Source organism: Tachysurus fulvidraco, chromosome 18 (assembly GCF_022655615.1).
Source record: "Tachysurus fulvidraco isolate hzauxx_2018 chromosome 18, HZAU_PFXX_2.0, whole genome shotgun sequence".
NCBI classification, from domain to species: Eukaryota; Metazoa; Chordata; class Actinopteri; order Siluriformes; family Bagridae; genus Tachysurus; species Tachysurus fulvidraco.
Window position 1 is genome coordinate 9,044,613 of NC_062535.1, and position 23,928 is coordinate 9,068,540.

The 23,928-nt window shown below is 37.9% G+C and overlaps 1 protein-coding gene and 1 long non-coding RNA gene across 3 annotated transcripts in view; one reads left to right on the forward strand and one right to left on the reverse strand.

The window, feature by feature from the left end:
• Positions 1–667: 667 nt before the first annotated feature.
• LOC113648925 (radixin) overlaps positions 668–23,928 on the forward strand; it is a 39,639-nt gene continuing 16,378 nt past the window's right edge. Inside the window, exons 1-3 of one of the 2 annotated variants that reach the window (XM_027156452.2) lie at positions 668–975; positions 7,471–7,556; positions 18,179–18,262. In XM_027156452.2, coding sequence (XP_027012253.1) covers positions 7,545–7,556; positions 18,179–18,262 — 96 coding nt within the window. In that variant the 5' untranslated portion in view covers positions 668–975; positions 7,471–7,544. Of the gene's footprint in view, positions 976–7,470; positions 7,557–18,178; positions 18,263–23,928 lie in introns of those variants that run through there. The other variant, XM_027156453.2, reaches the window with a different exon arrangement.
• On the reverse strand, positions 20,808–23,559 carry LOC125139430. The gene is made up of 2 exons (XR_007138489.1): positions 23,338–23,559; positions 20,808–21,586 (listed from the first exon to the last, which is right to left on the reverse strand). It is a non-coding gene; the product is annotated as an uncharacterized LOC125139430 (long non-coding RNA).

Here is a 23,928-nt window from a genome sequence, read left to right on the forward strand (position 1 = left end):
AGACAGAGCTATAAGGACTTAGTAAGTTAGTTCTAGATACATAAAGTGTATCTGTGCAACCTGGTGCCTAGTGCTGGACAAGACAAAAAAGACAGAAAGACAGTGCAGGACAAGACAGAAAGACAGTGCAGGACAAAAGACAGAAAGACAGTGCAGGACAAAAGACAGAAAGACAGTGTAGGACAAAAGACAAAAGGACAGAAAAACAGTGCAGGACAAAAGACGGAAAGACAGTGCAGGACAAAAGACAGAAAGACAATGCAGGACAAAAGACAGAAAGATAGTGCAGGACAAAAGACAAAGACAGAAAGACAGTGCAGGACAAAAAACACATGACAGCAACTTTGAAGGTGTCCACAAACTTTTGCCCATATAGAGCATTTTTGTATTTGAACAAATAATTAGTTATTTTTACTGTTGTTTCTTTAAAAAAAAAACAGCCTTGTTAAAGCATCACTAAAAACTCATTGTTTTTTTTTTTTTTACTAGTTTGACTGACTATTAGCTTGGCCTAGGTCTTGCTAGCTAGTTAAAACAATGTCTAGTTTCCAAGCAGGAACACATTAAACATTATTCGTTTTTAAGATATTCTCAAGATAAAAAAAAAAGTTTATTTATATATGGATGGTTTATACTGTGACACAGTTCGAAGTAGTAACATGAGGAGGCACCATTCCTCTTTCCCGCCTCTCTCATGCTCATGGATGGGACTGAACCACGCCTCACGCCGGCCATATTGACGGGGCCTCCGCTGCTCTCTGTCTCTCTCTCTGTCTCTCTGTCTCTCTCTCTGTCTCACCTTGTGCTGGATATTTACTGCCTAAACCTTAATCCTCTACTTCCCTTCTGTTCGTATTAGCGTGCCAACAGGATACAGGGACCTTTAAAAAAGCGGTTCAGGATATTTTTCTGCTTCCGTGCCTCATTTTTAAAGGATTTCTGGAGTTTATTTTTAAGCTCTAGCTTCAGCCGAAGGTGAGTTTGTTTTATCGGCTCCATTCGCAGCCGGTTCGTTTGCGTGCTTAACAAACTGTTTTGACCGTTACACGCTATCACAGAGCGTCCATGTTGACCGTATAACGTTTATTTAAGAATAAAAAACCTAACAAAAACAGCTTCAGTTCGACTCTATAGAGACAGTTATTTTGTGTAACGGTGGAACATCCGCCCTGAGACTAAACACTATGTAGAGTTTGCGTTCTGTTTGCGCATATTTCCAAAAAATAAAAATAAAAAACACATCAAAATGAGATGTACAGCAGATTTCTGTTCACAACAAAACATCGAGACTCAAATGCTTGACTGTAATGAGACTTATAAGTGGTAAAGTTTTCCCCATAAGGCAGAATGTCTGCTGTCACAACTTTTTATCCGACCAAAATACAAACTAAACGCATAGCCGCGTTGCTAAGATACACGGATTAAATGCTAATTTAGCCTCCTTCAGCTAACAGTATAAACAAACCCTGTTTTTTGTTGTTGTTTTTTTCTTTCTTTCTCCAACATATTTGTGTTTAGAATTAAGTTTTAAAAGGACTTTAGTCTGTTTAAAGTCGCAAGTGTAACAAATGTTTACAAAATGTTTAAAAGAATTAATGTTGCGGTTAATTCTACACGATTTTGTGAGTAGAGTTGAAAATTTATAAGTATATAAATAAATATATATATATATATATATATATATATATATATATATATATATACACACACACACACACACACACACACACACACACACACACACACAATCTCTATACTTGTCAGTGTAAAAAGTAAGTACGGGTATCGTTCACGTATTTTATTTAATATCCTTAGAATATAAAGTTTAATCATCGCAAATGAAATTTTGTTGAATGGAAATATTTTCATCTCTATTCAGTATCACTTAATTCTATAGCTGGTGAGTGAAAGTTCTGAAAATAGTCAGTATATGTGCTGATAAATGTGTATGTTCTACACGTATATCACGATCAGGACCGCTTCTGTTTATACTTTTATAGAATATTAACTTTAAAATGAAATATCTGTTCTATTAAGTTCGTTATTTATTTTTTAGTACAGTCAGTATTTCACGTTATTGTTCCAGTATGCAGTAATCATCTAAGGAAGCTACTGTCATCATCTCATTTAATCCCATTTAATTGTTGGCAGCGATTCACTATTTCTCGATGCATCTGATATTTGACATACTATACATACAGTTAAGGACGTTACGGCAGAGGTATCAGCTTTGTGTGGTTTCTGCTGTTCCAGATTACACAGCTGAAGGTTTGTCAGTTCAGTCCGTGTCCCTTGTGTGAAGAAAAGGAGGCAGCTGTAGTCTGATTTAGGGTGAGGGCAGAAAAATGGTGCCATGTTTTTTTATTCTCGTTAAAAGAGATCAGAACCTCTGGAGTAAGGAACTTGTACGATTTGGGTAACGGAGCAAAGATTAAATGTGTAAATGGTAGTAGTTGGAATTGTGTTTGAATCTGGATTTTAAAACCGTACCATAAAAAGTGAGGTAAGTGTCTGCTCATAAGTCAAGTCCAGTCTAGAGTCAAGAAGCTTTCATTTTCATTTCAACCATATGTAGGTGAAGCAGTACACAGCGAAATGAAACAACGCTTCTCTAGGACTGTAGTGCAACAAAAAAACCACATAAAACTACAAAAAAAAAAAAAACAGTCATGACATGACTAAAAGAGACGCTCTAACAGTTTTAAATGAAATAGTATCAGTGGATAGCTGTTCTTGTAAAGTGGCTAATAAATTTCTATTAGAATCTCTGTAGATTGAATTTAACCCGAACACAAGTCAGATTGGATTGATATATAAACAAAGTAATGTAGTTGTGTATCTCTGGGATTTTAGTCCTGTCTGAATCATTTTTATGGACTGTGTGTGGAATTATTATAACATATATTTTTCTACTTTTCCAGCAGTTCAATAACTCCAGGTAATATTATACTGTATATTTATCCATCTGAACTGACATGTTGGTAAATATTTCATAATATTCTGTGGGAGAAAAGGTTCCATTCTTTCTTTAGTATTAAAGGTGCGGCAACGAAATATAGTTTAAAAGAACTTATTCTGAGTGTTTTCAGTACGCTTCTGAGGTTCTAGCACAGAAAGAGAATACATATATTACATGCTGAATTACTAATAATCTGAGGGCTGCAAGTGCTTATAATGATCAAACCAAGTTGTATGCATGTGGACGTAATTAACCTGGGAGTTTTTTAGTGACTTTCCCATCTTTGTTATTTACACAGAGATCACTTATCTCATGTGAATCAATCGTTACTGCTAAACGCGTTCATCTGCAACATGACATAACACATATGATTGAATATATTAGCCAGGCTTAATAGTACTTAAGTCAAAATAATCTTTAAAATAAAATCCAGGAGGGACTGAATAGTCTATAAATCTATCCTTTTATTCAGATTTTTTTGAACAGTTGATTTACATGGGATTCAGTAATTATATGAACGATGGAAAGAACTCGCTTCAGCGTCTACAAACATAACTGAAATAAAAAAAGAAAAAAAAAAACGTTTAAAAAGACGAAAAGCATCATACAAAATCATTTCAACATCCAGTCTGCTCTACACTTTTTCCTGAGGAAATCTAGAGTTTGGCAGTGATGTAAAACTGCAATTTTTTTGCGTGGGCTGTGAGCTTTTTTTAATCTGGTTAAATAGGTAATGTGTAAATCCCACACTGCATGGAGTAAATGAGACTCTGCTTTCGTCATTTCACGCATGGGCAGATATCAGACCACACCATGACTCAGAATGAGCTACGCTCGGTTAGATGTGAATTTACTCTTTATATTTTTCCTTTCCCTCTAGCAACTATAAGGATGACTGTACACACAGGTTTCAGTGGAATGTGGAGGTCAGGGTTAGATGTGTTGTTCACTTCTCATTTTCACATTTAGCACTGTGTAATCGCTCAATCTGCTGACCTCCTGCTAGCGTCTCATTAAATTCTGATATTATCTTCACGCTTAATTGCCAAACCTTTCTTTCACAGTATTATCACAACAGTTTAAAACACAATGTTTAATCAACCATTCTTAAATAAGGATAAACGTACCTCTGGCAACCCGTATTGTAGGACTGGTAGAAGGAACGTTTTTTTATGCAGGGGCTCAGCACTTGGGTTTGTTGCTTTACAGCAGCATCTGCAGCAGAACTGCTCTATAAACGTGCCGCTTGTTGCTCCATGTTGAAATCTGCAACATAGAAATACATCAGAGTCGAAATTTTTTGGGTGTTGATTAATGCGTGTGAAACCACAACACTGTTGAACACTCGATTGTAATCATTATAACGTAACAGCGACATTATAATGACAGCTCTGTAGTTCACTTTGCAAGGTCACGTGTTTATGTTCATAAACAAATGGAAACATTATTTAAAAAACATGTCATTGTTGATTATTGATGTTTATTTTACTAAAGATTTTCAGGACATTTGATTTTCTTTTTTTCCTTCCTTCCTTCCTTTCTTTTTTTCTTTCTTTCTTTCTTTCTTTCTTTCTTTCTTTCTTTCTTTCTTTCTTTCTTTCTTTCTTTCTTTCTTTCTTAACTTCAGGAAAGATAACAATGAGGCCTATTGTGGGATGTTTGTAGCTGATATATAAGTGATAGCAGGACTGTACAGCGTTTGGTTAACATATGTCTTGCTGAAATATAAAGCAGTTTGTTGTTAATATTTCTGTCAGCTTTGTATTATTATTATTGACGATACTTGTGTATGAGAAACGTCCATTGTGATCTTTCTGTTCCGCATTTGAGTGGAACTGACTGCCTGCCTGCAGTCTTATTAATATTCATAATGTGCAATCTGCCTCATGTGGTTTTGAAATGTTCTTTCTACAGAACACACGTATTTGTCATATTTAAATAGGCGTTTTGTTATGTTAATGTTCATAGCCTTAGGGAATTTTGAAGACCAGAATTATTCCTTATTTTTCAGTGATATATATTAATTTGTTGTTTTAAAACGATTTGATTTTTGTTAACAGGTTTTTTTTTAATTTTATTATTATTATTATTATTATTATTATTATTATTATTATTATTATTATTACACCATATCACATGTCCTGTAAGTCCACCCTGTTTTCCCTCCTTCACACTACACCCTTGACGTCTTTTTAAATTTCTAAACAAATGAGAAAAAGAAAGTTTTCTGCAAATCGACATGAAGAAATTTTTCTTTTCTATTCAGGGACAACCCCAGTGACCTGAGCTTGTCATTTCTAACGAAAGCCACGATAGTCCTAAATGTGTATGACCTTGCAGTGGAGTAGCTAGAGCCACTTAGAAAGGTGTTTATCAGAGCTAGCATTTTTTCCCCCAGACCAGCAGTTTGTGCTACAGTAGATCTTCCAGAGGATCAGACCAGACGAAATAATCTTCACACCACAAGTGCGTCACAGAGCCTTGGGAGCCCGTGACCTTGACGCAGGTTCTCCGGTTGTCCTTCTCTGTGCTACTTTTGTACAGTGCTAATCACTTCATATCCCACAAAGTCTGTTGTTTTGGAGATTCTCTGCCCCAGTTCTCTAGCCATCACAATTTTCTACTTGTCAAAGCCACCCAGATCCTCACACTTGCCCGTTTTTCCCTGCTTTCAGGAAGAAGAAGAAAAAAATCACCTACACGTAAAACTTTGACTGTTAACTTGCTGTTTAATTTATCCAATTACTTAACAGGTGCCATTGGAATGAGATAATGTATTGATAGTGAGTGTCGTTTGTTAGTTTGATTAATGTTATGGCTGTGACCAGTGCACGTTCAAGGACACATACACTTCTGTGGCCATGTCAGTTGAAAGCATTTAGTAGAATGTTTAATCAGAGTTTATTGACTAACAGCTGTAAGGCTGAGGATGTAGGCTCTGGACCACCATGGGCACTGGATCCTGCACTCTCAATGCTGTGGCCTGGGGACCAATCCAGACAGAGTCAGTGTGAACTCTAAATGCTGGTCCCATGCCTCAATAAAATGGAAATGTTGGATCAGGACAAACATCCAATGTAAAGCCTGTGAAAATCAATATATAATGAAAGGATGTGTGGTGACATCAAAATCCCAGTTATCTAAGGCTGGAGGACAAAATAGACTTCAGACATTGTAAGAGAAAATGTCCCATTTCTATTACTAGTGTATGTTAATTATTGTCTGATAAACTCTACTGCATGTATTTTATAGTAACAAACTGTCGTCATGTCACATTTATCGCCTTTAATTCTTTGAACACTTCACAGTATTTATTTAGTATATTTCCTTAAAATTGATTCCCGGCTACTTAATTGAATCTAATTCCTTTTCGCATCTGTTGTGGAGTTTGTGTACATTTCAAGTTGGATTTAAACGTATACATTTTAATGTTGGTGGATCGGAGCCCCCCAAAACGGAACCTCATACTTCAATGCTTATGCTTTAAGACTCCCAAAGCGACCATATAGTCAGCTAACGTTTAATAGTCGTCGTGTGTGTGTGTAAATCAGTCACCGTGTAAAACACAAACCTGTAGTGGGTTATTGCGTTCATCATTCATGGTAAAATACATGTCCATGCTGACGATGACACGTTAATATCATTGCATGTGGCTGCATAAACGAAACCAGATGTTGGATGTCATGAAACGATGTCTTGCTCATCCAGCATTTTAATACCTTTGTGTTTATGGCTGTTAATGCAGTTTGTGGGACCTCATTTGTGTCCATCTAATTTAAGACTTCGACTTTTTTATCGTTTCGCACAGTAAGTGCTTTAAATGGAAGTGTCATTGGATATTTTGACAAGGTGCTGTCGTGTGGAGATTATCATCACACAAACCAAGCAGTTTTGCAGAACTTCTATACGGTCATTTGCTTCCTGTTTCTCCCTTATTGCTCTTTTTTTTTTTTTTTTTGATGCATATCGTTTGCTTCTTATTTCCTCCTTCCACCATGTTCTGATATTTTTGTCTCTTGATGCTGAAACAGTTCAGTGACTGATGCTAATGTGATGAGATCAAATGAGATTTCCAGTCAAACACACTTGCATAATAGTTAGGTCTATAATTATGTGTATGTTTTTCTCTAACATTCACTCTTCTTCACGAAGAGCTGTATGATGCTGATAGTCACTGTGAATCTAAAGGGTTTCGCAGGAGGACTCAATGCAAGGCAGACACACCCTAGATGGAATGCTAGTCCAAGGCATGGCATCTCTCACACACTCATTTGCAACTAGTGGCTTTTCTGCATAGCCCCGGAATCTACCGGCATGTTTTTGTGAGGTGGGAGGAAATGCGGGATAAACGGAAAACCCCACGCAGAGAGTAATATGAGCTCAGGGTTGAACAAGAGATCAGAGTCTCTGAGGCGTCTTGTACGTTTCTATCAAACAGTGATAAGCAGAAAGTATCGTCCTTGGCTAAAAGTGGAAGGTTAGATGTCTCATTCTTGTGTTTTCTCTTTCAGGGTCGTCCTGTAACAGAGGACGAATTTTCTTTTTTTTTTTCCCCCCTGGATAAGCGGCAAGGGAGGAGGTGAAGATGCCGAAACCGGTAAGTCAAAAAAGTTTGCAAATAAATTATTGAGAGAAGTCTTGTCTTTTGTTCTACGAAGGACTCGCAGTTTGATGATGTGTGTGTTTGCACGACCAGAAAGAAGGAGGAGTTTGATTATCGTTCCTGATGGTTAGCCAGATTGAGGAAGAATGTATCATTATTCTTATTTGTAGATGAACCCAGATGTTTGGAATGATCAAAACCAAAGATAGACTGCATAGACAGAAACTTCCCATTCTCCATATTGATCTCTTGATGTCTGTTTTTTTTTTTTTTTTTCGGGTGTAGTTTATATCATTCCCTTTATAGAGTTCTTTACAGCTGCAGCACGTGACAGCTGTTTTGAAGATTAAATAAACGATTATTTCATTACGTGCCGTCGGTGCGGAGACGTGGAAAACTTCGCTTCTTTCCTAGAGTGTCTCTCAAGCATTTTAAATCCCTACTCCTACCATATACATGCTCCTCTAACCATGCTAACGATTTCAGCACGCTTGGTCCTGACTCAGCTGTTACTACAACAAAAGGTGTTCTCACATTTCAGATTCCACTGAGGAACTTGCACTTGTTGGTCACAGTCACATGAGGACAAATCTAGGCTGGAGTGTTATTTTTAGCCTCTTATGGAGGTTGTGGATGTTTGATTGAACTAAAGGGGAGCAAGCATTAACACATCATGGGTGGTGTGAGCGCTGGGCATTCTACTTTGGCATCGAGCGAGATTTACTGAACAAACAATTGCCAGGGAACGATTATACAATCCAGATAGTGCCATAAAGAGAAACATTTTGAGCTAATATTGACTGCTACTGATAACTCTGAGTTGGTGCTGATTGTATTAATGTCTGATGGATAACCTGTGGTGCTTGAGGATGGGCAGAGTGATAAGGGAAAGCCTGGAATCTGTTCACGCCTATAAACAATATGTGACCACGTCACGTGATTTTGTATATGTGCTCTATTCATTTAGAGAGTTAGGGATTATATATGAACTATATTATTATTATTATTGATTCTGTAGAAAGTGTTTTTTTTTTTTTTTTTTTTTTAAAGCTGCAACCATGCATTTGTGTTAGGGGGAAGAAACCATGTGCAGCTTCAAGGAATAAAAATGAATGTTTGTGCTGTGTGTCGCTGCTAAGGGAGGAGACTTTGGTTGATAAAATGTTCTTCAAGCCAGAGATTAAACTTGTACAGCTAGTGATATTTTACACCCTCACATCGTGGTGGTTTTTTTTTTTGCCTCCCCTTAAATTACTGAAATATTTTTAGGTGTTTTTATTAATCAGTACTTAACCAGCACTGGATTTAAAGGGATGAAAGTTTGATTGGTTACAACAGCACCACATAACACAATTACAAACCAGGCTTATGTAGGAGGTCTTAATTGAGGAAATCAGTCGCTCACGTTGCTAATTTCATTCTTTAATTCTTTAACTTCATAAATTGCAACATGATAAACATGGCAAGTGAGTTGGTGGCCAGGCTAAATTCTCATTCTTGTCATTTTTTTCTGACCAACGCTCGCTCTCTGGAAAATAATGTTGACACTCAGACTGAATGCACTGCATTAGCGTTGTGGTGTAATTGCAACTGAAACTTTGCTTCATTGCAGCTAATGTGCCAAAGGAACCGGTCTGTCAGTATCAACATTCTAGTTGAAATGACGCTAATCATGAGTGCGATAGATGTACTGGGAGTATCCTAAAATAAAGTCTGCTCACTCAACACCCTCATGGATTCTTATTGTTGACAACGGTGCAAACTCAGAGAATCGTCTCACACCTCTGAGCTCTTAAACCCAGCCAGTTTGAAGTATCCAAACAGGCAGCAGTAAGGATCACAGCTCCTCCCTGATGAGCACATACTGAATGCAATAGCAGTGGACAGAAGACAAAACCTGCCGAGGGTGAACCCTTCAAACCTGTGGCCCTGACACAATCCCACAGATCTCACTAGTGAGCTGATCATCATCATCATCATAATCATCTCTGTGCTGAAGAACTCTTTTTGCGCTCACACCAATGCTTCATGAACAGATGGCCATGACCATGACTACACTTGACCATCATTAGTGTTTACTCCAGCCAAATCTCTCCACCACAGACATCATATCTTCTGACCTCTAATAAGCTTTATCCAAAATGGGCACCAAGGACACTTTTCATGGTTGTCAACTTCCCAAGGACCCAAGTATCTTACAGCCCTGTATACATCAGCGGTGCAACAAATGAACAACAATGAGCATTTCCTTGGAGTGTTTATCATCATCATCATCACCATCACCAAGTCTCCCAACGCTTTGTCATTACTGTGAATGAGGCACAACAGTTCATGTACTTAATGCATGTGCACAAGCCAGCATGCACACCGCATATCCTCACCTAGAGCGTCGCTTTCTCGTACAAATCCTTCTCTGTTTCGAGATCTGCTCAGTAAAGGGCTTTTTTCTGTCATTGAGGACATCTGCACGGAGTATTTAATCGGAAAGTCATCCCATCTGGAAGAAGCTTTATGTGCATCTAGGCCAAACCTACTGCAATCCTAAATGGTCACTTCCTACAGATCAGGATATAATTTGCTTTACATTAAAATGATCCTGGTCACATCTTTTGTTGTTCGTTTACAAGGCAGCTGGTTGGTTTGCAGTAATGAGCGAGTGAGTGCATACAAGGCCAAGTGTACCAGAATTTTAGTTGTAGTGAAAGCAGAATAGGAGTCATTCTGATTCTGTGGCTAAATCTCATAATTTTCTGCTTAGAGTGCAGTGGAGAGTTACGAGAACATGAAACATGGTGGTAACAAATATTTATCTGTCTTGACCAATCACTGGTCAGAATTGTAGCTCCACCCACATTTTCCATGTTTGGTCCTGCGTTTACTCTTTAGCTGTTTGGTAGGCAGTTTGTTTTAATTATTTGCTTTGCTGAACTGCAATGTTCTGAAATAAAGCACAGCCTCATGTACATATACTCACACAGAAACTTCAAATCGGTTATCTGGGCTCTCAAAGACGACGGCTGTTCTATCGTCTCCCATCACAACCACAGCTAAACTAAACATCCAGTCTGCTATTTATCCACATTGTAGCTACATTTATTTGTGTTCTCTGGAAAAGACAGTAAACCACAACACGTCCTCCGTCATCTGCTGTTCTGATGTTCCTTCATACCAGTGTTCTCTTGATGCTTGCGCTGCATGCTGGAGGCTGATTTATGGTTCGTTTTACAGGCACAGATGAACACTTTAAGATGAAGCTTATTCTCGAGCAGTCCGTTTCCTATTAGAGCTGGACACTGTAGTACCAAATGTAAATGTACAGCACAATGACTAGCATTTAAACAGTGATTGTGCCACATCGCTCTAGTAGCTGCTCAGTCGAAATATAGTGTTTACTTGGGAATGTTATACAAGCGGAATTTAAAAAAAAAAATAGAACATAATTCCCTCCGTCCTCTCCCTTTGTTTATGGTACAGTTTGCTGGAAATGTCATGCAGGGTCATTAGTAGGAACTGTAAAGGCACTGACGTGCACACAGCGTTCAAATGCAAATCCAAACAAAGCGGAATAACTGCTTCGTGTAGTTAGGGGACATCTCCTCCTCTAACCTAATTGCCTCCTCAAAAGGCTTTTTTTTTCTTTCTTTTTCTTTTTTTGTGGTTCACTAAAGAAAACAAAGCAGATCATTTTGATAAATGTAACGGAGTCGAGTACACAAAGTCCCAAATACTGAATCACAATTAAGCTCCCGTCTCTCTGAGCAGAAACGAGAATGCAGTTTGTTAAGTATGCTGTTGTAATTAAAAAGTGCTAAAAACTAATAAAATCGAATACGTTTTGTTCTTTGTAACTGCAGGAGAGGGGGGGCACAGTGGCTTAGTGGTTAGAACGTTCACCTCACACCTCCAGGGTCGGGGTTCGATTCCCGCCTCCGCCTTGTGTGTGCGGAGTTTGCATGTTCTCCCCGTGCCTCGGGGGTTTCCTCCGGGTACTCCGGTTTCCTCCCCCGGTCAAAAGACATGCTTGGTAGGTTGATTGGCATCTCTGTAAAAATTGTCCGTAGTGTGTGAGTGAATGAGAGTGTGTGTGTGCCCTGTGATGGGTTGGCACTCCGTCCAGGGTGTATCCTGCCTCCTGCCTATCCTATCCGATGCCCAATAACACCTGAGGCACAGGCTCCTCGTGACCCGAGAAGTTCGGATAAGCGGTAGAAAATGAGTGAGAGTGACTGAGAACTCCAGGAGAGAATTCTACGTTATTTTATGAATGCATATTGTTTTTATTTTATTATATAATAATGTTGAGGACATTATTTTGATATTGAGGGTTTTTTTTTCTGGATTTTAAATTCTACTTGCTATTCTATTATTTATTATTGTTACTATAGTAATTTTCATTAAACTAATCCAGATTTATTTGAAATTAAAAAATTTCTTTTTCATTCCGAGTCTGTGACTTATTCACACTCATTGCCCTGTAAAACCTGATCGCGCGCTCTCTAACTTCTCCAGGGAAGACAGGGTACTGCAGGGCGAGCAGAAGGCATTTGAAGATGCTGTCTTTACCCTCAGGGGGTATTTATGACTTGATAGACCTCACAGGGAGAGAGGGCCGGCATGTGGCATTGCGTGTGCCTGTTTTTGTTTGCACGTTGTCGAATGGAGTGTAAAAGGCCAGTGTCAGATGGGAGGTCTGGGTCAACATCCTGTGTGGACGGCATGAAAGTGGAGTAGAGCTGGGGCAGGAGGCACAGCAGGAGATTAGTGTTTTGGTTGCAGATTGCATCACCAACATATCACAGTGATTGTTTTTTTCATACTGATTATTATGAATATCTGGCCTCTACAATTTATCAGTGTACTATATTGTATGCTAGTAAGAACATTGGCACTCTGAATCTTTGTGCGGTGGATTCCACAAGGTTTTCAAGGACTATCCTTGAAGATACATGTTGGCAAGACATCACTTGCATCACACGATTGCTGCACGTTCATGCTTGAACATCCTGTTTTACTACATCCCTAATGGGGTAACCATTGTAAGATGGGTGGACTTCCAGAATAAGAAGAAAAAAACGACAATATTTGTCACCTGCTTTATAGCACCGTGAAATTCTTTGCTTGAATAAGAAGTTGGGCTTAGAGCACAGGGTTGGTTATGCTACAGCATTCCTGGATCAGAAAGGGTTAAGAGCCTTGCTCAAAATTGGCAGCTTGGCAGTGCTGGTTCATGAACCCTGACTTTCTGATCAACAGCCCAGAGCTTTAACGGTTAAGTCACAGCTGGCTATCAAGTAATGGTGGTTATCAGCAGTAATGAGAGAGTCTGTGGCATTCAAACAATGCTAAACTGGAATTTAGGAGAGAGACCACATTCCCTACGACATTACTCCACCACACAAAGGTATGTTGGGTCTGTGCATTCCTGGCCCCAAATTTGTCTCTGGATCCCATCTCGTAGCTAACGTTCCCCCACCTTACCATACATCATTTAGACATGTCTGTGATACAATAAACCATGCAGCTCAGAAGTAGAAAGGTTTGTTTGTTTCAGCCTTGTGTATTGTAGTGTCTCAGGCTTTAGCTCACATCTCTGTTGTGTGCAGTGTTTGTGTTATTGTCTTCTAGGCCGACTCTGTGTTAAGCAGGGTTTATTTTTTATTTTTTTTGCTGCCTCGTCCAAGAGGGTTTAATCAGCACAACCCCCAATCTGATACTTCACCTTGGCAAATCTCATGTAAACGGCTTACAAACAAGGCAGCAGCGGCACTTATTTAAGAGGGCGGAGTAAGGAGCGAAACCACAAGAGAGGAAGTGCTGTGTTTGTGTGTAGGTACACTAACACAACTTCATATGCTGATGTCAAAACATGGCTGCTAAAAAAAAGCTCTAATGTACAGATGAACTAACACACACAAGTTCCAGAGGCTTCACTGCATTGGTCTGAAAGAATTTCACTGATTTGGCTTATCTCAATTATTATTAGTGATGTTAAAACAGATCATAAAGGAGAATCTTATTGTTAAGCTGATGTATAAATAAGGTCAGTAAGGCCTTTTCTAGGATGGTCACGACTATTGTGACCTGTGCCATAACTGACCGCATCGCTGTTGTGAAATCTAGTTGAAGCTAAACCGGCACTCTGGATTGTGTAATCTGAATTAGCGGATCAGGTCAGGCACAGCATTCGTTTGCTGGAAGATGTTTGGTTTCGAGTGTGTTTTGGCTTTAGGCACACAAGGCTGTGCACACACACACGCACACACACACACACACACACACTAGTTATACAAAAGGCCGGCCATTTCACGGCTGAATGCTGGACGTCTGTTCTACTCCTAACACAAAGGGGCTGCCATTTGGAGCTAGTGGCTCGGAAATAACAATTAAGCTCTTCCCTCATCACTTCTGTGTGTGTGTGTGTGTGTGTGTGTGTGTGTGTGTGTGTGGGTCAGCTGCTCTGTACTGAGTTCGGAGGGTGTGGTAGCTGAAGGTTATTTCCGACTGTCAAATTGTCTGTCCTCATGTTTTCTCGGCACACTAGTGACATTTTAATCTTAAATGTTCCTCATGTTTTCTCGGCACACTAGTGACATTTTAATCTTATAAATGTTCCTCATGTTTTCTCTGCACACTAGTGACTACAAAGGTTTTGAATTTAAAACCACGAAGGCAAATAAATAACTATAATGTAAAGCTGGTAACCTTTTCAACCTTAAGGCATTTTCACTTCCTTTATACCTCGACTTTTAACACTGCAGTCACTACAACAATTCACACAGTTATTTATCTATCTATCTATCTATCTATCTATCTATCTATCTATCTATCTATCTATCTATCTATCTATCTATCTATCTATCTATCTATCTATCCATCTATCTATTTATTTATTTAGGTATTATGGCATCTTCGGCTAAACAGATCTATGTGATCTATATTAACGGCCATTTTTTTTTTTTTTTACATCTTTATAAACATATTCAGTAGTTTCATGCTAAGGGCCAACAACATAGAAAACTATTCAAGAACATTTATGAGAACATTTATGTTGTATTGATAACTTATTTACTTTGTGTTCATATCCCATCAGAGCTCTTGAAATTTTGTGCAACTGTTTTATTTCATATTAACAGCAGGAAGGAAACTAGCCATAAAATTAGGACAAAAAGAGCATCATAAAATGAGGGAGGGTTGTGGTGTGTATGTGGTAGCTTCAGTGGTTCAGCTGCATTACTGAAATATTTAGGAGGCATGATTTTTCTCACCATTTAGTTGTCATTTTCTGCTCTGCTTTTATGGAATTTGTGTATCTGTGTATCACACTGTGTATTGGACTTGCTCACAGGAGTACAATGAAATCAGTGTTGCAGAAACTTTGGTGGGATTTTTTTTTGTAAAAGATAAAGTGATGGGGTTTTTTTTTTTCCTGAATACACCCATTTCCTCCAGATGTTTTAATGTGTTGCCTATGACAGCAGTACACTCGACAAAACATGGAAACAAAATGCAGACTGCTCTTTATGGGCATTAAAAACATGGTGACAGTGCAGCAGAGTTTGGAAGAGAAAAGGCTTTGAGTAATGGTTCATTTCTGATCAATAAACACTTTATGAAGTGGACAAAACTGATGGGACCGAATGAGGGGTTTATAAAGCAGTAGAAATGATTACGGTGTTTTTTGTGCTTCTGTTTTGTTGTATTGAGAAACTTCTGGGTGTCCCTCAGTGGTTATTTTTAAACATAGCCCTCTCTGATGCTCATGACCTTACTTGTGTATCTGCAGCGGAAATGTGTGTGTGTGCGCGCGCGCGCGTGTGTGTTTAAGGCCTAGAGCACTTATTTCCTTCCTGCTGTCAATTATTCAGCTTCATTCAGCAGCATGCATGTACACACACACACACAGACACACACACAACTGTTCAGAGAGTTCAGCTTGGCTAAACTGTGGGTGTGTGTGTGTGTAATCACTCACAGGTCTGTCACCATTATAGAGTTGTAGCTGATTGTCATGTGATTGTGAACAGTGTACTGTTTCTGTTGTTTCTCTCCCTCTAAACAGCATAAACATGGAAGTAATGCACATACAGCTTAATAAGTATAGCGATTATATACAGTAGACATTGTACATGTAAAAAAAAAAAAAAAAAAAAAAGAGTACAAATTTTAAGCAGAAGACTTGCTGAGCATCAACATAGTTTTATCTTCCTCTGACTTTCTAATATTTAAAATAGTGTCCAAGTAGTCTCTTTCATTCTCTCTCTTTAGTTCACACACACACACACACACACACACAAACACACACACACTAGCCAGTTGTTAGCTCATGTATGAGGAAGAGGGTAGATAGCACTTTTATCTGAGCGGGTTAACCTGCTGTTTTCAGATAGATAGGTCGTCTGGTTTCACGTGTCTTCACAGTAAAATGTTGCTTGTCACCCTAGCTGTCGTATATACATATGCATATAATTCTACATGGAAATGAAGGAAAAAATTAAAATGAAGGAAAAGCTGAAATGTTTATCCAAAAAAATTGAACGAATTGAGATTGAGAATTGTGCTCTCAATTGTAAGCCCAAAAAGTATTTCATGAAGAATCACACAGCTCTGTGCTACATAAGCAACGTGCTGGTGGTGTGAGCATTATTCACATTTCAACTCCTACACTGGGGGAAGTTTGTAGGTCAGCGATCAAATCTCCTTTTATTTCACGACGGAGCTGCCTTTTATCTGCTTGCTTGCGATCAAAAAAATGTGAAGGTCTAGAAGAACACCGTATTTTAACACATTCATGATCCGTCAGTACACCATACTGTTTTGCAATACTGAACGATTTGAAGGTCTGGCATATGTAGCATGTGTAAATTCAGTTAATGCTCATGAATACAGAAAGAAGGAGCTTGGTGCTTGTTCTACATGTTTAGTGTTCAAATAATAACAGAGGTATAAATGGCACTGCAATGTTTTCATTACTGAAAGGTATAGTAGGAGCTGTAATGCCACTATCCTGGCAAAAAACAAACAAAAAAAACAACACTTAGTCAGCAGAGCGGGAGCTACAGTGTTTCTCACTTAGTGTGTGCGTGTGTTCATTCTGCTGAATACGGCAAGGCTTGAGCTTTTGTGAGGCAGGGAGTAAAACCGAGAGGAGAAAGGAAGGCCTGGCACATGGACACGAGAGAGCCAGGTAACTCGATCCCAACAGGACGGCTCCCTGGATCACCTTTCGTGTGTGTGTGTGAGCGAGAGTGCGTGTATGTGCGTGAGAGGGAGAGTGATAAGTAGAGGTAGCTACCCCATACACACGCGTACAGCCTGTAATTCTGCACCATACAGTGACGTATGAGACGTGCACACACTCGGGGATAAAGAGTGCCCTCTAGGTTGCCCCTCCTTCATTAGGCCACAGAGCAGGCCACAAGGGAAACAACAGCCAATCGCAGAGCTCCGTTATACGCTACACCTCAGCTGCTGAGCAGGCTGGGAAAGCAGCACTGCAGTCACAGAAGCCCAACACACTTGGCCTTTCAGAGTGCTGAGAGCAGAAAAATGTATGTGTGGGGGTTTTTTCTCTCAGCTAGACATCCATTGTGACCCATAACAGTCTTTTCTGTTTACCATTTTAATCACACTGTGCACACAAACACGCCACGTGCAACACACTCACGCCGACGTTCTCGACATCCAGACCACAGGGACGAGCCGGATGTGTTGATGGCGCCGCTCCCCCACCGTGTCGTCACAAAAATAAGTGTTCCAGTTTAGTCTGATTTATTCCGCACACGTGAAGCAGTCTTTGACGGCAACCTCTCAGCTTTTTATTCACTCGCTAAAAAAAAGACGAAGTGATCGTATGTTTGTTTTCTTGTGCACGTTTTCTGTTTGCAATTTTAGAGTCAGGCAACATGTTTTGTGAGCATTTGGCTCAACTTTATTGAAAATTGCTTGTTGGAAAATGAAATCCAGGGCCACAAATAAGCAGTAGGTCTTGTAGTACAGATGCTAAAGCTACATTACAGGAAAGACATTTCAGCAAAGAAAGCATGTATTTTTCTATGTATGTATATTAATGAAATTGGTCTATATACACTGGGCTGTGTAACTGTTCCAAATTACTAAGAGTTTGGCAGGAATTTATACTTTTAGGCAAATGAATTCAAGTCATTCTAGTTTCCTAAAGGAGTTTTATCGAACCCTTCTATGATCGGAAAACTCTCCTCTTTCCGAGTTCCTTTCACACAGACCAAACACTGAATATGTGAACGCATCCTAAAAGTGTGCACTAGATTGTAACCCGTATGTCTACATGCATGCTCAAAGTTCCCTCGCCTAATAATTCATGACCCCTTGATCACGGTGTTGATCATTCTGTGCACTGGAACAAGAAGCGTACACGATGATCAATTTGGCGTTGGTGCTCATTACGCTGAACACATCGCTGTACAAGTTCTATAGCTGTAACTACAAGCTTACTGCTGTTATGGACGTTGAGTCAGTTGAGGATCAAACATAAAAAAGACCTGTACAATGATGCATGTAATGAGAAAACGTCATGAGTTAAGTGTCGGTGTTTATATCTGCATTCTCTTATTAAAGCTGGTTGCTCTTTGTTTTTTCAGATCAATGTACGAGTGACTACCATGGATGCTGAGCTGGAGTTTGCCATCCAGCCCAACACCACAGGCAAACAGCTCTTTGACCAGGTAGGTGCACGTGTAGTAAATCTATCTTCTGGAAATAGGCAGTAACTCCCACACTAAACCGGGCAAATAGGTTGGTGAGGTATTTGCATCCATGAGAAACAGAACCTCATTTTAATTTTCTAAATGAGCCAAACCCAATGAGCCCTCGGTGGAATATTCAAAAAATACATCATTTGAATGTTAATATTTCTTTACACAAATGTTTCGTGTCTATTTTTCAGTGAACGTATTTTAGTAATTACTAATCCATGGTCATGTTCATCCATTAGACTGATATGTATGTTATATAAAAAGGGACTTTAATTACATTTAAGTGAAATTTCTCATTTGCTTTTTGATTTCTCAGTAATACACATCAGTTAATAATATTATAGAATTCACTTCAGATCAGCTTCTTGGGGCTTATTTACAAAGGATTCAAGCGTTATTCAGGTATAGATTCAATTATCTTAATCTTAAGATAATATCGGTTTGGTCGTGTTATTAGTCCGAGATGTTCAAATATAAACTGGCTTCGAAACTTCATAACAAAGCTTTTGTGCTGAATAAACCACACAGCGCTGTGTGTAACGCCTTAAACACCAATTGAAAAAGCAGATGCAATAAATCAAACTGACACAACAATAAAAAATGTTGGCTGGTGGTTCTGTGACTCTTTCTGTGTAAACTTGCTCATAAAAGATGACCTTAAGGGATCGGAATGAAAAATTGTGCAACGAACAAACAGACTGTAAAGTACAGACTTGCATATTTCAGTTGTGTAACAGCACAGCAATCAAACAGGCCCATGTTCAGCACACTAACACTACAAGATTCATAGCAGAACAGTTTAAAGATGTCCATTTCCATGCTTTAATATGCACTCCTATACAGAATGTGTAAAATAACTGTGTTAAAAAAAAAAGAGGCACCATTTAGCTTCAGATTTCACACTTCATTTAATTAAAATGAGATAATATGCTGAGGATGGTATGCTAAAACAAGCATGGTACGCTTTTTCTACAAAACTGTAGAAAATAAATAATGCACTACTGGAAAAGATGAGCGTTAAATACGTGTCGGCACAATATTTATATCCAAGCTGTTATTGTCGATCCCCTTCTAAAACAGCTGTCATCTCTTAATGATGATGAACAACGCACACATAAAGGCTGCACAGCTGGCTAATTGTTTGAATATGGCGCAATATGAGGATGCGCCAGATGGTGAGTGTTTAAACAACAACAAAAAGCACTGGAAAATAACGAAGAAAAAGAAAAGATAGGATCCATAAGTCATGTAAATATATCCCCACTCCAGCCATTGTATCAGTTTAGAAAAGTACCAGGTGATGATTCTCCAGTTTTTATCTGTATAATTTAAGTGATTCTGTGCTCGCTGTAGCCTCAGATTCCTGTTCTTGACTGACGGGAGATTAACCTGATGATTTCACCTGAAGGTTCACCGTGCATTGCATTTTGGGATGCGTCATCTCAATATGGTTGTAAAGAGCGTTTATTTGAGATACCAGATCTTTCCTGTTTGCGTGAACAATTCTAGACATTCTTCTCAGATCTTTCTCAGTAAAGCTGCTCTGCCCACTGACCTGCTGCTCACTGGATGTTTTTAGTTTTTCGCACCATTCGGTGTAAACCTGCAATATTAATGCTATAGTCTAAAATATTCATTTGTCAGTCTGGGATGCATTGGCTTTTGAACCTTTTTCAAGGGATACATTGTGTGCCCTATGATAAGAGTTTCCCATTGTGTCCTGTGATGAACTTTGCAGTATCAGACCAAGGACAGCTTCAAGGCTTCAAGAGCGCTTTCGAATCTATTTACTTCACTGCCTTGCAGTACATTATGCTCCATTACTATTGACTCCAAGGCCACATGGATTGGAAAATCAATTGTTCACATCACTAGTTTCTCAACAGCTATTTTATAACCTTAAGTAACTCACAAGAATTTTACGTGATTCCAGGCTCTTTTTAAATCAAGTGGCTTTGTGGGTGTGAATCTTAGCTGAAAGTCAGGCAGTTAGCATGACCATGAGAGCCTCTAGTCTAAGGTGGCTTGTTTTGTTAGACCAAGTGGAGCTTCAAGAACATCAATTTGCTTGCCATCATCGTTTCTGTAGCCACTGGAAACTGTACTCTAGTAAACAATTTCCCAGAAATACACTGCCTCTTTAGATGTTTTGGTGTGTTTTAGAACGCTCAGAGTTCTGATTATTTGACCACTGGTTGTGCCTGGAAATGGACCATTGAACTGATCCCTGGTCCTCTTGAACATGGTGGTCTGGGGTTCAAGTAGTTATTGGTTCAATTTGCCCCAATACTGTGTAAAAATGTACTGTTCATTATTTTGTGGAAAAGGTTTTATTTATATATATATATATATATATATATATATATATATATATATATATATATATATATATATATATATATATATATATACACACACCAGAATGCACAAAAGTATTCTTTTAAAGTATACTTTTTTTTTATCCCTCTAGATTAGGGTTGCAAATGGGTGGAAAGTTTCTGGTAAATTTCTGGAAACTGTCCACAGGGAACTTAATCTGGGATATTTTAGAAATATTCCAAATTGTAAACTTTATGGGAATTTACAGGAATTTATGGGAATTATTTGGAAATATAGGAAAATTTATATCAACTATGTCATTATACAAACATAAATAAACATTTTGTTTGGTCATAAACAGACATGACGTCTTGACTGATTTAATTGATTCTTTCATTGAGTAACACAAAACAATGAACATAATAGTCAAGACGATGTAATTGATAATTCCTTGCCCCCGGACATTCGACCACCCATCATAGATGACCGAAATGCAATCTGCTTTGTCAGTGGTTTGCTTGACTTTTGCTTGCACTCTGTTGAACTCAGTATCCAGCAAGTGAGTAGATAAAGCATGTCTGGTGGGAGGTGTGTATGCGGGGCGAAGAACATTCAGAAATCTCTTCCAGTAGACATTGGCTGTGAGCATCAGGGGGGAGCCAATAGCATACATTGCTCGAGCAAAACACTCAACATTTCTCTGGCTACGATCATCCATTGAGTCAAAAAATCCTCTGATTCCAGAGTGACTAGGAGCTGACGAGAAGGTGTCTGAATCTGAATCATTTTCACTCTGAATGGAAGCAGATGAACCTCTTGGCTGGGGCTGCTTTTTTTGAGCCCTGGGGAAACTTTGGGCACTTGGCTTTCTTAACATAGGTTTTTGCACAGTATTTGCAACTGTACACAACCTTTCCTTCCACATTGGCTGTGGTGAAATGTGTCCACACATGAGATGGTGTGCGTGGCATTGTTCTGTAGATGATTAGAAAGAAAGCTAGTAAAAACACTTATGCAATGCACAGGTATATATATATAGATAAACAACTGTAATATTCTGGAATGGTAAAAATGTTTTACAATTGATGCAAATGAATTAGAAAAAAGCTAGACGAATAAATACTCCTTAATCAGCATGCTTGCTCAAACAAACTATAACCTAGTACACTGTATACAGTATATGTTCTTCCACATTCTGCTAGGCAGTTTCCTGTTATCATACAGAATTAGTGTACCACCCAAAAGTTTGGACACATTACTATTTTTAATGTTTTTGAAAGAAGGCTTTTTTTTTTTAAAGTAAATAAATAAATAAAAATAATTCAATAAAATAAATAAATAATATTGTGAAATATTATTAAAATTCAAAATAATGGTTTTCTATTTTCAAAATAATGTATTGTTTTTTTTTCTAATTTATTCCTATGATCATAGCTGAATTTTCAGCATCATTACTCCTGTCTTCAGTGTCCCATGATCCTTCAGAAATCATTATAGTATGCTAATTTATTATCAATGTTGAAAACAGTTGTGCTGCTTAATATTTTTTTTTAGGAACCTGCGACCTTTTTTTTTATGATTCTTTGATAAATAAAAAGTTAAAAAGAACAGCATTTATTATAAATTGAAATCTTTTCTAACTATATAAATCTTTATCATCACTTCTTATCAGTTTAACACATCTTGCTGAATAAAAGTGTTAATTTCTTTAAAAAAAGAGGAAAGAACAACAAAAAAAAAAAAGACCCCAAAAAACCTTGAACGGTAGTGTGTATTTATATTTGAAATTAATTGTTCTTCATTTTAATAAACCTGTTTTTTTTTCTTCTTTTATTCATCAAAGAATCCTGATACTTACACTCATCGAACCTGGATTTATTTGATCAAAAATTCATCAGAAAACCTTCTAATAATGAATTATTTCTGATCAAATAAATGCAGGCTCGATGAGCATAAGCGACTTCTCTCAAAAACATTAAAAATAGTAATGTGCCCAAACTTTTGGGTGGTACAGTAATTCTGTATGATAACAGAAAACTGGCAGAAAGAGCATTACAGCTTGAGCAAGTCAAGTTTATTTATTATGCACTTTTTTTTAAAAAAAACAACAAGTGTTTATCAAAGTGTTGTACATACAGAAAATAAACATGGTTTATTAATACAAACACACAAATAAAAGAAAAATACTTAAGACACAATAAAACAATAAAAAAAGAAAGCAGCTCTCACATGGCATCATACACCAGACTGTAAAAGTCATCTTTTTTAGCTAGCCTCATAGATTTTCAATGAAATAGTGCTAGCTTAAATTAAGATATCTGATTTACTGGCTAGCTAGCTACTGTATAAACACATTTTGGTATTTGCTAGTTAAACTATAATACAAGATATTTGATCTTGTATTATAGTTTAATACAAGATCAAATATTGTATTAAACTATAAAACTTGGATAAATATATTTGATCTTGTATTATAGTTTAATACAAGATCAAATATATTGTATTATAGTTTAATACAAGATCAAATATATTGTATTATAGTTTAATACAAGATCAAATATATTGTATTAAACTATAAAACTTGGATAAATATATTTGATCTCGTATTATAGATTAATACGAGATCAAATCTATTGTATTATAGTTTAATACAATATATTTGATCTCGTATTAAACTATAATACGAGATCAAATATATTTATCCAAGTTTTATAATCAAAACTTACTTGACTTGATGTAGTCCTTAGGCTCAAATGCAGCAAGTGTGGCTTGTGTGGTAATCAGAGAGGATGTATATATGGAGATTTTTTATTTATTTTTAATTTCAGGGGGAAGTGAGTCTGTAAGAGTCATCAAATTATCCGTGCATGTGGTAATACCCCTAATTTAATGCTTATTAAGAGTTAGTAAGGTAGTTACTGAATGCAAGTACATGCAGGGGGTTTGGCCTCAATGGCCCTCCAGTAAGCAGTGTGCTGTATGCAAGTGACCGAGGACTTAAATCGCATTAAATCTTTTTTTTTTTTTTTTTTTTTTAAATCCCAGTTTATTTCCATATATTCCCGTTAATTCCCATGGAAGGTTTCCAGCCTTGAAAATTCCCGGAACTTTGCAACCCTACTCTAGATAAGGGTGTCTGCCAAATGCTTTAAATACGAATGTAAAGGTCATGTCACACAATCAGTCCAATGTTTGAAAGAAATCTGTGATTTGAAGCCAGAATCTGTATTCCAACATCTGTATTAGTTCTGGTGAATAAAAGCAACAGCCAGATGGACCCAAACCATGCCAGCAAAAAGCCTTCCCAGCAAAACCAC